Source organism: Parasteatoda tepidariorum, chromosome 2 (genome assembly GCF_982258835.1).
Source record: "Parasteatoda tepidariorum strain Cologne lab strain chromosome 2, Ptep-v5.0, whole genome shotgun sequence".
Lineage (NCBI taxonomy): Eukaryota > Metazoa > Arthropoda > Arachnida > Araneae > Theridiidae > Parasteatoda > Parasteatoda tepidariorum.
Window position 1 is genome coordinate 97,676,927 of NC_141756.1, and position 14,625 is coordinate 97,691,551.

The window sequence follows — 14,625 nt, forward strand, 5'->3', positions numbered from 1 at the left end:
CACCTCCCAATGAGGTGAACTGAGTTCGTATCTCAGCTATGTCTGGTCGATGCGAATTCCGCTCCCGGCTCGCCCAACCACAGTGCTGACGAAAAATATTCTCATTGGTAGACGGATCATGGGTTAGAGTCCCCTTTGCCGTCAGACTAACCACGGGAGGTTCTCGTGGTCTTCCTCTCCATGTAACGCAAATTAGAGTTAGTTCCATCAAAAATGGAAGACAATTTTATCCCAATACTTGATCGTGGAGATTCCTTGTCTTCTGGATTGGGTTCAAAATTACAAGGCTACGGAGTTGTACACTAGTAGTAATAAACGCAAATTTGGGTCGGCTGCTCAACGACGGCTATAAAATATTAAATAAAATAAAATTTTATTTTGAGTCGATACCAATGACACTAAATCCGATTTAACAACTCGTAAAATTATAAAGAAATTGAATTCTCTTCAGTTTTAAAAAATTTTTCTCAATCAAATGAGTTCAAAAAAATGAATAAATAAATAAATAAATAAAAATAATTAAATAAAAATAATTAAATGAAAGAGTTTCCAAGTGAGATAAGCAGTTCGACTATTTAACTTTAATTTTATTACCGACTTTTTTCTTTTTTTTTCCTTTTTTGCCGTGTACGATAATTTTTCGTGTAAAAAACCTGCAAGGTTAGAAACATTTGAGGTGCCCCGTTTCAAAAATTCTCTCGAATCGTACAAGCGTCGTCTAATGTCACATTATGCTTTTTGAGTTGCGGCAACATCGGGATGGGCACTTTAAAATATATTTCAAGGTGGCATTTTAAGGATAGGCACTTAAAATTCTATGTTAGGGTGGCATTTTAAGTTTTAATTTGATATGGTAGTTTGAGGATGAGTACTTTAAAGTTTTATGTTAAGATGGCGTTTTAAGAATTGGCACTTTAAATTTTACACTGAGGTGGTATTTTAAGGATAGGCATTTTAAACTTTACGTTAAGGTAGCATGTTAAGGATAGGCACTTAAACTTTATATTGAGTCGGTATTTTAAGGATAGGCACTTTAAATTTTAACTAGATATGGCAGTTTGAGGATGATTTCTTTAAATTTCATATTAAGGTGGTGCTTTATGAATAGGCACTTAAAATTTTATACTGAATTGGTATTTTAAGGACAGCCACTGTAAATTCTATGTTAAGGTATATTATTGGTATTTTTAGAAAAGGTACTTTAAATTTTATATTGAGGTTTTATTTCAAGGAGAAGCACTTTAAATTTTATGCTGAGGTGGTATTTTAAGGATAGGCACTTTGAATTATATGTTGAAGTTTGTTGTCTTTCGAAACTAATGTTGAGGTTTCTTTTCATACAGCATCCGAATCAACTCTTCCCTCCAGAGAAAGACCTTCAGTCACAGCACAGAATTCCTCACCTCCAGGTATGTTAATCTTTATTTAACTGTACCTGCAGCTGACAATCTGTCTGAAAAAATTAATTCTGCACGTAGCTTCTCACATAAGTGGACAATACTTACAGTAAAATACAGTAATTCTTTTTCCAATGGAAATTTTTTCTTCCAAGGTTTTCTTATGAATTGCTGCAGTATTTAAGAATTCCTCGAATACCATGAAAACCGCTTCTTAACCCCTTAACGATCTGCTAATTTTCAAGAAAACGGTCATAAAAGTGCCAATTTTTTTTGCTTTTGTATTTGTATTACGTATTTGATTAGTGCTGACATCTAGTTTAAAATAAACTAACTATCTACAATTACCTTAAAAATATCCTGGTACTGCCATCTGGTGTGTAAAATGAGAAATAAAATGTTTTCAGGGCAAAAGAAATGAATTAGTTTTATTCTTATTGGCACGTTACTACTCCAAACCCTTCAATATCACGGGAGCGAGAAATAGAGGGCGAAACCTCACCCCGTCATTTTCACGGGAGCGAGAAGGAAGGGGTTAACGCTGTTTTTCGAATCTCTGTCGCTAAGGAAAACGAAAAAGCCATAGTTTAAATGCCTTGAACTTGAAGAAATGCGATGATTTTAAACTATATATATAATTTTGCCGTGAATAATTATCTGGGTTTTAGATCAGAGAAATAACTTATATATTTCAAAAAGTAATAAACTTTTTAAAAATCGCCAATTTGGCTTCATTTTTCCACCTAGATGAAAATTATCAAAATCCCTGGCGCATTCTCAGTTTTTGCAAATTTTTATGAGTGCAGGTAATGCAGCATTGGAGTAAGTTTTTAAATATTTAAAAATTAGACCACAAATGTTTTTCATTTTCACAAAAACGTTGTTTTTCTCAATATTGATGTTTTGCGCCATTTTCAAAATAAGAGTAGACAGCCCTGGGTTTAGATTGGCTAAAAGTGACCAAACAGTTATGAGTAACACTTGAAAGCTCACAGCAGATGCAAAAATAGCAACCATAACATCAGTACCTCGAATCATAATATCGTACTAAGTTACCTCAATAGGATGTCAAATTGATCCATAATTCCTATCAAGTAAATTAGCCTCGGGAAGTCAAATTCAAATAGTATAAATTTTCCCGAAAATATGGTTTAAAATTGAAGAAAATTTGAAGTATATTACGGCTTAACAAGCTTCAAAGTTTCTAAACAGCAGTGGAATTGAGATCCATTTTAAATTTTTCATTTTTCATCCATGGAAAAAAACAACACAGATTTTGTTGTCTTTCTGAAGGAGAAAGGCAACAACTAAATTAGGTGTAATTGCTTATTGATATTTTATATACAGAAAATTGTCATAATATGTGTTATCATTTCGGATTGTCCACAGATCGTTTTTAATTTTTTATTCTCGTTATATTCCATTTGAGCAGGCTTCAGTCTAATTCTATTCTATTCTATTCTATTCTATTCTATTCTGCTTCACAAGCGTGATTATAGTGTAATCGCACTGAAGCTTCGAATAATACAGCTATTTCTTTCACTTCTCTGAATTGCGAATTAAAATTTAGCAACGACAATTCCCAATAAGCTAATTGAATCGTCTTTATAGCGTGTCTGTCATAATAAGCAAATACATTTGTTGAATGTTGACAAAATTGAGTGTTATATAAGGGGCATGATAGATATCATGTCAACAAATGGCGCATTCTTTTTAAGTGTGTTGCAAGATACCTAAAAATAGCAGATCAATTATTTGGAGGGGAAAAATATTTTGTAAGGAGGAAAATAACTTGGCCGGTATTCACTCAAATATGTTTGCTTTTTCTAACTTTATATCCTCAGTGGTAGACGGATCATGGGTTAGAGTCCCCGTGACGTCATGCTAACCGGAGAGCTTTCTGTGGTTTTCATCTCTATGTAACGCAAATGCAGGTTAGTTCCATCAAAAAATCCTCCAAATTTCCTTCAATACTTGATCCAGCAGTTTCCTTGACTTATGAATTGGGTTCAAAATTACAAGGCTACAGAGTTGATTATCAGTAGTTATAAACCCAAAATTGGATCGGCTGTTCAACGACGGTTATAAAATAAAATGTAAACATTTTGATGGAATTGTTGCGCTAGCTCCTAAAAATACCTCACACGTTCTATCGTATTTATAAAAATATCCAAGTGGAACTTTCCAAAAGAAAAATTATAAGCAAGGATTTCATTTTCCTTCAAATTAAAGGTCCAAAAAAATCTTTCGAAAGTCCTTTGTAGGTTAAAATGGATACCTGTTGGGAAGGCCATGGAAATTAAATTGAGATGCATGTAGATCATTATTAAAATGATCCATGATCGCAATCTTTCTCTGAACTGTGGGTGTCTCGGTCGAGGTTCGAAAACTTTCCCGGATGTCATCGAAAATGGGTGTGCGAGTGTCCAGCTTACGGTCAAAACATTAATTAACAGGAGCACGGAATGCATCTGCTCTAAGATCACGCACACCCTTCGTGTTGCTGTGGCTACCGATGACGTATTAGGGTTTTGCAAATAACTAAGCCCGAGCAAAACACTTCTGGGGATCACTACAGGACACTATAAAAATACATAATTTTTATTTTCATTAAAAGTAATGAACTCTTACTGAACTATTCGATGGATTTATTTCAGATTTTGACAGAAATTTGTAAAAAGGTAAAATTCACCGAATCAATTATTAACTGCATTTTTCTGCTTTATTTCTTTATGCACATAAGAACAAAATCTTGTATCTTTTACAACAGCTGATGTTGGTCATGTGTTTCGCTGATTTTTAATGTGTATAGAGTTTCTTTCCATCAGCTTTGCTTTTGGAAATTCGTTATAGTAGATAAATTGCAAAATGTGAGGCATTTGTAATTAAACGAAAGAAATAACAAGTGTCTGGTATCCGATAGTTTAAATTGATACCAATTTTATTTGGTATGCTCATTTCATATATTGGTATAGCGTTTCGTTTCAATTTTAGAGTTTACGCGTTGCAACACTGAATCTACTCAAACAACTGCTGAATTTCCAAAAACAACGACGAGATTTTAAAAATCGAGGTTGTGGAAAAAACATACAAACTGCTTTCTCATAGAATCAACGCACCAAAATATAGCCTAAATCAATTTAGCAACAAACGTTATAAGTTTTGAGAGACTGTGAAAATAGCATCTTTCACAACTTAGCTCCACCAAAAACTCAAAACATACAGAATTTTAGATTTTGGAGCATGGTAAGCCATAATATCGTACAAGTTTGCTACAACCTCAATATGGTGCTCATTTGAGCCATATCTTCGCACTTCTTAAATTTACGATACTCTGGTACAATTCGAATGGAATCTGGATTCAACTTAACAACTTATGAAGGTTGTAGCAAATTTATGATGGTATAAGATATCGATATTGTGGTTTAATGTATCAATATTATGGTTATAAGTCGCGCACAATTAAATTTACGATACTCTAGTACAATTCGAACTGAAACTGGATTCAACTTAACAACTTATGAAGGTTGCAGCAAATTTAGGATGGTACCGATGGTATCGATATTTTGGTTAAACGTATCAACATTATGGTTATAAGTCACACGCAATTAAATTTATGATACTCTAGTACGATTCGAAAGGAAACTGGGATCAACTTAACAACTTATGAAGGTTGCAGAAAATTTGTCACTGTTATGATGCTACAAGAAATCGATATTGTGGTTCAACGTATCAATATTATGGTTATAAGTCACACGCAATTAAATTTATGATACTCTAGTACGATTCGAAAGGAAACTGGGTTCAACTTAACAACTTATGAAGGTTGCAGCAAATTTGTACACTGTTATGATGGTACAAGATGTCGGTATTGTGGTTCAACGTATCAGTATTATGGTTATAAGTCACACGCAATTAAATTTACGATACTCTGGTACAATTCGAACGGAAACTGGGTTCAACTTAACAACTTATGAAGGTTGCAGCAAATTTGTACACTGTTATGACGGTATAAGATGTCGGTATTGTGGTTCAACGTATCAGTATTATGGTATAAGTCACAGACAATTAAATTTACTATACTCTGTCTGGTACAATTCGAACGGAAACTGGGTTCAACTTAACAACTTATGAAGGGTGCGGCAAATTTGTACACTGTTATGACGGTATAAGATGTCGGTATTGTGGTTCAACTTATCAGTATTATGGTATAAGTCACAGACAATTAAATTTATAATACTCTTGTAAGATTCGAAAGGAAACTGGGTTCAACTTAATAACTTATGCAGGCTGCAGCAAATTTGTTTACTGTTATGATGGTACAAGATATCGATATTGGGGTTCAACGTAACAGTTTTATGGTTATAAGTGACACACAATTAATAACAAAAGCTGATAGGTTATATTTGCATAATCTTCTATCTGTTACTGCTATTAATTGTGTGCGACTTATAACAATAATTGCATAAACCTCTATCAGTCACTGTACTACTAAATTGCATATCTGAAATCAACATTCTAAATATAGTCGAAATAAATTTTAAAATTACTAGTACCAAACTGTACACCGGCCTACGCATTTTAAGCTTAACATATTTTAATCAGTTAGGAGTGAAAAAATTAAATAATGTCGAAACAGTAGAAGATAAAAAAAAAGTATTTGGGATGCCGTTCTTCAATTCAGACGCCACGAACAAAATTTTACATATTCGGCTTTCATTGCTTTCTTTATCAATCTCTCTTCGTGCCTTTTAGTTGGTCGTGTTACAAGAGAAACGTGATAAAATAGATCAGATTCCTGATATACAAACCCTATTATAAATGGGTTGTAAAACACTCCTCCTGATAAGGTAGGTATACCTGATAACATTCGTGATGGTTAACGACTAAATCAATTCAAGATGGAGGCAGTAAACAAGAAATTTCCTTTGAAAGTTTCAGAATGAGTTTTCAACTACCCAATATCCGTTATGCAGCTGTGTTCACGCTATTAATTGAAAAGATAACACAATGTTCAGAATGTTTAAAAATTTGCATAGTACAAAATCTGCAGCCAAACGTACGATAAATTGCAATAAAAAAATGTAAATGTTTAGATGAAAACGAGATGGATTTTACTTAGAATTCAGACTTAATATGCACACATTCTGTCTTGAATTTTAAGAACACAGTTGATCGGCCGTCGATATATCGAACCTCATTATAACGCGCAATGAAGCGTTCATGAAAATTCTTTTATTTTCCGGATTTTTATAAATTTTTCTCTTTTTTTCGGATAATTTTTTTTTTCAGTTTCTTATTATTTTTCTTTCCCCCCTTTTTTTCTTTGTTCTGTAATTTTTTCCAAGTTTTCTCTACATTTTGAACTTATTTCACGAGTTCTATTCATTTGCAGCTTATGCGTAGTTAGTATAACTTGTTGTTTTTCTTAATTTTCTACTTGTTTTTTTTCTTTTTGTTCTTTTTGCATTTATTTATTATGCTATACAGGGTGTCTATAAAAGAACTCCGGGGTTTTGAGGCAAAATATTTTAATGAAATAAAAAACATACATACATGTTTTATACATGACTGAAAAGCTTACATTTTCAAGTTTTTTTTAACACTTAGTAAAGTTCTATATGAGCCCGTTAGTGGCACGGCAGACGTCTAAACGGTATTCTACCTCTTCCCATGTCCTGGCGAGCATGTCTGGGGGGTCAGAAGGCTGGTTAACACCATAGTTACGTCGAAAGTTTCTTTGTACGGTAACTAAAGACCTCGTTTCTATGAGCCAAATAACACATTGAGCCTTTTGTTACGGAGTCGCCATCATTTCAAATTTCGCGACGTCATTTCAAGGTCAACGCCCTGCAGCGCCGCCAACAGTTGATACAAACATTCCCAATTGGTATGAGTATAACTTTTTGAGCTACTCTTTTCAGAGAAATTAACTAAATTTTCCTATCTTTTATAGTTAGTGAGATATGAATTTTTAAAACCCCGGAGTTCTTTTATATCAGCATATATATATATCAGTATCAGCATTGGCACGACAGCCCTTTGCGAGTCTGGGCCTATCTCAGAAGCTTTTCCCATTCTGCCCTTCTCCCAGCAATTGATTTCCAGTTCTTTACTTTTAGGATGGTAAAATCCTCATCCATACAGTCTTTCCATCTCTTTTTGGGCCTCCCTCTTGGCCTTTTATTGGAGGGGGTTGCATTAAAGATGCTATATATATATATATATATATATATATATATATATATATATATATTATACTAAGTCCGCTTTAAGTATTACTACACGATTATCAAATATTTTACACATAGGTTTGAATTATTTATATGCTGTGATGGTAAAAAAAATCAAGAAAGTAATGCTATAAATCACATATAAAAGCGTAAATTTTTGCCAAACATATTATGTTTTCTGCGTGTTAACTCAGGCATTGCAAAATAATAAGCATAGATATTTTATATTTATTCCTTTCAATTGCGACGCTTAATCTTATGGAAAAGAAAATTTTCTTTTATTTAAAAAATAAATTAAAAAAAAGAATAATAAATAAAAAAATAACTTTAAAAAAAATATATATATTCGTTCTTTGGTAAAACTTTCCAACTCCAGCTAACTTCCTTCCTGAAAATTTAAAAACAATGCTTCATTTCTTAAAAACATAAAAATACAAAATATGGCATCATCTACCGTCAGATGATGCCACAAGGGGAGAGTTAGAACTTTGATGAAAATTCGTAATGCAATTTTTTCTTACTGCGAAAAATAATAATAAAAGAACATCAAAAGACAATGAATATCAGTGAATTTCAATAAGAAAAAAAATATAAAAGTAAACAACAAAATTATGCTGTACAAGGGCTTTAAGTAAAAGTAAAAGAAGACACACTATCTTCCAATGAAAAACTTGTCATTTTCTAAAAGAAGTGCAAATGATAACGTCACTATAAAAAAAAAATTCCACATCCGGGTTAAGATTCTGTTTAAAAAAAAATGACTTCAGCAACGGAGTAAAAACGTTTATATTGAGTTCGTATTTTTCTTCATTACCCGCTGATATTTAGATGTGGAAAATAAATTGGGTAAACATAATTAACAAGGTTTTTTTTAAAAATAAGAAATGTCGTATATGTAGCAAAGTTCTATAACATTCTAATTTATTAATTTCTATACCCAGTTTTCTATTAATTTACTACAAACTACCCAGTTACTACAAATTTAAAACAATCTATCTATCAATCTTATTATAAAAAACAGAATATTTTGTTAGTTCTTTTTCAAAATTGGCACAAAGGACGGGAATTGAGTTATCAAATACGAAAGTAGTCATAAGCATGAACACTTATTTATAAATTTCTCGATGATATTTTTTCTCTCACATGGGTTACAAAAAAGATGAAACAAACTGCTATAAGTTCGGCAGAAATGAATGGCTAAAGGCGATTAATTTATGTAAACAAACTGCTACTATACATATACTTTTGTTTTAATGGTATACCTGTAAGTGACGTAGTATGGGTATCTCGACCCTGATTGGTTGTAGGTTGGTTTACGTTAGCAACTGTTCTTTCCATTCTAATTCGAGTCTACCAAGGCAGAAGTATCAATTCTCTTAAGTGACACATTCTAAATTCTTTCGCAAAAATTCTTTCTCAAAGATTTCAACTCTTTCACAATATATTTACACAAAGAATTAACACAGAGACGGAAACAAAACCATGTAGAACACAAACAAACTAATTATGCATTGAAGTTGCCAGGTGGACAAAGCAAAAATATATCAGGTTTACAATAAAATACATAAACAAATAATAAATCTAAGTTAAGTAAAAGAAGTAGACGATAAAGAATTATATTTCACCTAATTCGATGTGTGATACGCCTCTGTATTTGATTAACTTATAGTCAATTAACCTTCTAACTTTATGTCGAGAAACTTACTTCAACCTTTTAGTGAGCCATTTTGCTGATAAAGATAAGCTGGCGTTGATGTCATAGGTCACATGTGTGGGTATGGGAGGTCTTCTTCTTTTTCTTCTTGAAGTGCAAGTAACCAATTGTTATTAATAGTTGGCATTAAAATGTTTTTGTATTAAAATTTAATAAATTTAAAAGCCATTAAATTGTAATGCCGTTTGGACGAATAAGCATATTTATGTTTAACATTGCCACTGACGGTGACACATAATATTTCGATAACATATGTTATCCTGCATATTTTGATCTAGCAAGTTTTACTTCCGAACTGTAAATTAACCGAGGATTAAAGATAGTTTTTAGTGGTTTTATCTGCTTCTATTTTTTAAATTTGAAAAAAAAAAAATTGTTTCCATGAGAGAGCACATTTTAATCTATAACTATGGTTTTCGTCAATGGAAGTTCGTATTTTCAATATTGTGCCCTAACCACTTAACGATGATTGTTTACAAACACGTGGTTATTTACAAATCACCCTTTGAAAATTTGCAGACTGCTGAATAAAAAAGACCCCATCTAAATCGGTTATCCCATTCGACAGTTATTAGCAAACATACATGCAGATATAGAGTTGTGGCTTTTATAGAGTTATAGGCATAGACATAGCTATAAATATAGTTGTAGGTATAGACATAGAGTCATAGCTTTTATATAGATGTGTTTAATTTATGTTAATACGCTGTTCAGGAGTTATACCAAATTAACTTTTGATTTGCATGTGGTCTAGTGTTTCATAAATTACGATCTATGGATGAATGAATGGATGTATGAATGGGTCCACCCTGTGAAAGAGTGTGACGTATGTGTGTGACTGAAGTCGAATTCTTGGCCATAGATGGCGACACTGGAAAACAATCACATCCCTTCTGCTTCAAAGGCCCACGACAACAACGACATTAATTTGTGTACTCTAATGCATGTGATTTTTTTAAGCATTTTTGATAATGATTATAAAAATATAGATATTCTGAGCTGGCATTGGAGAGCATCTTGCATAAGCTTTATATGTTTATCTTCAAGGAAAATATATTGTACACATTGCACGTGGTCAAGGATATAGTCTCACAGGAGGCAAGCAGAGCCAAAATTCAAATTCTTTATAGCATTTTCTAAATATTGAAGTACATCAGTGAATCCCAAAATCCACACAAAACTACGGTACTGCATTTTTTCATTGTAAGGTATTATCTAGAGAAGGTGTTGTAAGATCCCTAATTAAGTCATAATCATTCAATGAAGATGGAAAATAAACAATTTTAAATGGTTCCTGTCTCTGAGGTTCAATTGCCAGAAAAGAAAAAACTTTTAGGATAATTGCTGAAACCGAACACATTATGAGAAATGATAGATACAGTTCCGGAAATGGAATTTTTAATGATGTGATCCGGGGTTTGGCTATGAATAATGGAGACAGACATTTTAGACCAGGGGTTTCCAACTAACATGAGGTCGGGGGCAGCAATTAAAAACACCAGTCAAATGGCGGGCCCCAACTTTATATCAAAATCTTATATAGAACTCTTTTATGTTGGAAGGAACATTAAATATTACTGTCAGATTTTTATCAAGTTGTATAAAACAAAAGTATTGAATTACAAATTAAAATAAGAAGTAGAATTTTACCTCGACGCCCGGTGGCTGAGCGGTAGAGCTTCGCGCTGTCGTGCCACAGGTCCCTGGTTCGATCTTCGGGCCGGGCAAGGTTGACTCAGTCTTTCATCCCTTCAGTGGGTCGATAAATGAGTACCAAGCATGAGTACCAAGCGTAACCGGAACGTCTGCTCCTGCACCCCAGAGCCCAAAGGTCAAGAAAACTGAGATACGCACAGTAGACCTTGGCCCTCTATGGGCTGTCGCGGCGCTGAGTTTAGTTTAGTTTCAGATTTTTACCTGAGAAATAAATTTTTTCTGCACCGTTGATATGTTAAATTTCACAAAAACGAAAAAAATTAGTTTTTTTTTTTTTTTTTTTTTTTTTTTTTTTTTTTTAACGAAGAAAAGTACTTTAAACCCATATAGATTTTTTACGAAAATTGTCCGCAAAAAATGACAACTAATATATTTTAGTTCGCAGGCCACAAAAAAAGCCTTGGCAGCCCGGATGCGGCCCGCGGGCCGGCAGTTGGTAACCACTGTTTTAGACTAAGAATTTTTGTAAAAAGGAACTAGCTGGAGGTTTTTTTTTTTTAAAATTTTACATGCATGAGCATAAAGTTGAATTCTGAAATGAAATTCTAAATTGTATGATACACATAACTTTTTTTTAAAAAAAATATATGGTGTATTTTCTCTTCTTTCTTTTCTTTATGTAAGTATTTTTTTTTCTTGACAGATCTATGACTTAAACAACTTTGAGGCAATACAGTCATCCCCGCTTAATTGCATATCGGATAATCGAATGACCCACTTATACGAATAAAATATAATGGAACCAAATTATTTTACGTAAAACTAATGTTAAACTTCCCCGTTTTAACGGATATTTGTTGTTTTTGTGCCCGCCTAATTGCATAAAGAAGAGGTACTGAAATGAAAAAAAAAATCTGCTTATTTTTGAGACATGTTCCACTAGCTAAAATAGAATTTCCGTAGTAGTACAGTTCCGTACAGTAGGTGGTCACTTCAATATGGAATTCCTGTCCATTAGATGGTCCGAACAGGTGTGAAAAATTAATCAAATCTTGCTGCCAGTTATTATACATTGAAGTAAACGAAGGATGTTTTACCTGTCTTAGACTTTACTCACACAACATTTAGAATGCAAAAAAAAAAAAAAAAAAAAAAAAAAAAAAAAAAAATGAAAAGAAAAAATACAGAGTGATTTGTTTTGTGGTCTCCTCTTGATGCGCTATTAGCTTTGATAAGAAAAAATTTCAGAAACCTAACACATTAGTGTACAATGTGTCTTTTTCTTAAGTAGAATAATCACTGCTTAATCTAATGAATAATTCTGAGTCGGTTGAGTTAATAGGAAAAATTAATCAGAATTAATCGGAAAAAACAATGAATCTTGGAAACAACAAATCTAAGAAATTCCCAATTAAAATTGTGCATTCATTTAGAATTTCTCAAGTTTCGAGGATTAGAAGAAAATTACTAAGTGAAAATTAAAAGCATTCTGAATGTATTTTAAAAGAATACGCAAGTCATGAAAGTTTATGACGAAAAGGAAAATCTAATTTTGATAAATTGACGAATTATACGGGTATAAAAACAGACTTCAATTATAGATTTTTTTTCAAAGGGACCAAATAATATTTCAGTACCTATATTATACTTTTCACTAACATTGATTTATTTTTATGTAACTTTGAATGACAGTTATATTTTATGATGCTAACATAGACAGTCTTAATTATAATTGTTTATTGATCATAAGACTGAGTTTATTTAATCAAAACGCTGTACTATGCATTAAACACCGTTAAAAAGTAAAATTTCGCAAAAATTTACAATTGAATATTGCACTCCCCTTTTAATCGAATAACTCGCTTAATCGCATAGATTTAGCTTGAACGGATGATATTCCTTTGAGCGGGGTTGACTATGTCTGAAATTTCCGGAACGTTTTCTTGTCTTACTCAGTCCGGTAATAATTTCATCTGATTTTTGTTCGCTTTAGTCCGAAGTTATGGATTAAATCAATCAATAATCAAAATAAATTATTGATCTGATTATATCTGCTTTTCTTTTGCCTAACTGCATTTGAAGGTTGAAATGTTCTCATTTCTCTTCGGAGAATGGGAAATAATTCTGTGTGTTGCAAAGTGTATCATATTTAGCATGTGTGGAAAAATAAAAGGAACCTATATTCTCCCACAGAACTTGAGAAGAATCAAAGAAAAAAACCAATCCATTAAAGTCACTCTATATCTGGTGTGGCCTATGATAACAACGTTCGTAAAAAGAAAAGAGAGGGCAAAAAAAATACCATGAAAGGAACTGTGTTGGGAGGAAAAAGATATAAAAGCTATGTCACGAACAATTATAAGGTTTCATAGTTTGCGTATGAGGGCGCTGCTGTAGCACATTGTAATTAACTTCGTGTCACATTTTCCAATAATCCACGCCAAAGTCTCACAAAAACAAAATAAAACTGCGGGTCACACTTTCATTTGATTTTTATTAGTTTTTTTTTTTCATCAATATTCCGTAGTTCCATTTAAAAATATTCTTGTCGAGAAGATAAAACGTATGAAAAAATAACTCATTTCGCTGGCTCCATTGTTCGGGTTATCTTGCCTTGCTTCTCGAACACGAAGACTAAGGCTTGTCGACAGCTCCGCCAGAGGGCGGTACCTTTTCGAAAATGTCGACTGACATAGGAAGTGCAAAGAGGATTATTCTTTTTATTTTCATTACCAGGGTTAAATACATTAATAAAAAAAAAAGGTATTAAATATTAAAAATGGAATGGGTATATTTTTTGGGGAAAAAAAAAGCACGCGTTGAAGATTTTAAAGTTTATTTTGAAAGGAAACGGTCGATAAAATGCTGTATTTGAAGGAAAAAGCCGAGTTTCATTTAGGAAGTTACAAAGAATATTAATCTAGTCGATAACAATATAGATTTTGAAATTTTTGGTTTTGTCAATCGATATATATATATGTACATGTTTAAATAATCGTAAAGATTGTAACTCTTCAATCGTAGTTTCGAATAAATTATTCATTTCCGGTAAAGTTTTTGATTAATTACATGATCGATATAAACGAACGGAGGAAAAAAAAAACGGAAAGTTTTTGCCCAAAATATCTAATTATGCTCGGGAAACAACTTATATGCAAATGCATTCCATAATTTATTAGTTTTCAAGCATTTTCGTGTTACTTTGTTAGTTACTTCTTTTTTTTTTCCCCTCGACTTTTCCTTTTTGATAACATCAGAATATATACCTCCAGTTTTCATATTCATGAAGAGGTAAAAAAAAACTTGGCAAATGAAAGAAGCATAATTAGTTTTCTTGTTCGCACTTATATTAATCTTTATTAGTTATAGTAAAATTTATTAGTAATGAATAAAAAAAAAAATGAGACAAAATGATCATTAATAAAAAACGCATCAGAGTTTAAAATTAAAAAAAATATGACTAAACTTAGTGACAAATTAACTTAGTATCACGAGCTGGATTAATGGTTCCCAAACACAGAATTTATTATTCCATGAGGTTTCCAATTATGTTTAAGGTTACCAAATTCAGAATTTATTATGAAGATTAAATTTTATTGGGATTACGTTTTATGTTTCAATTTAA

At 32.3% G+C, this 14,625-nt stretch overlaps 1 protein-coding gene across 1 annotated transcript in view; it reads left to right on the forward strand.

Annotated features, from left to right (window-relative positions):
- LOC107441842 (retroviral integration site protein Fli-1 homolog) overlaps positions 1-14,625 on the forward strand; it is a 190,658-nt gene that overhangs the window by 33,525 nt on the left and 142,508 nt on the right. The window contains exon 4 of the mRNA XM_087157818.1: positions 1,344-1,409. Coding sequence (XP_087013944.1) covers positions 1,344-1,409 — 66 coding nt within the window. The remainder of the gene's footprint in view (positions 1-1,343; positions 1,410-14,625) is intronic.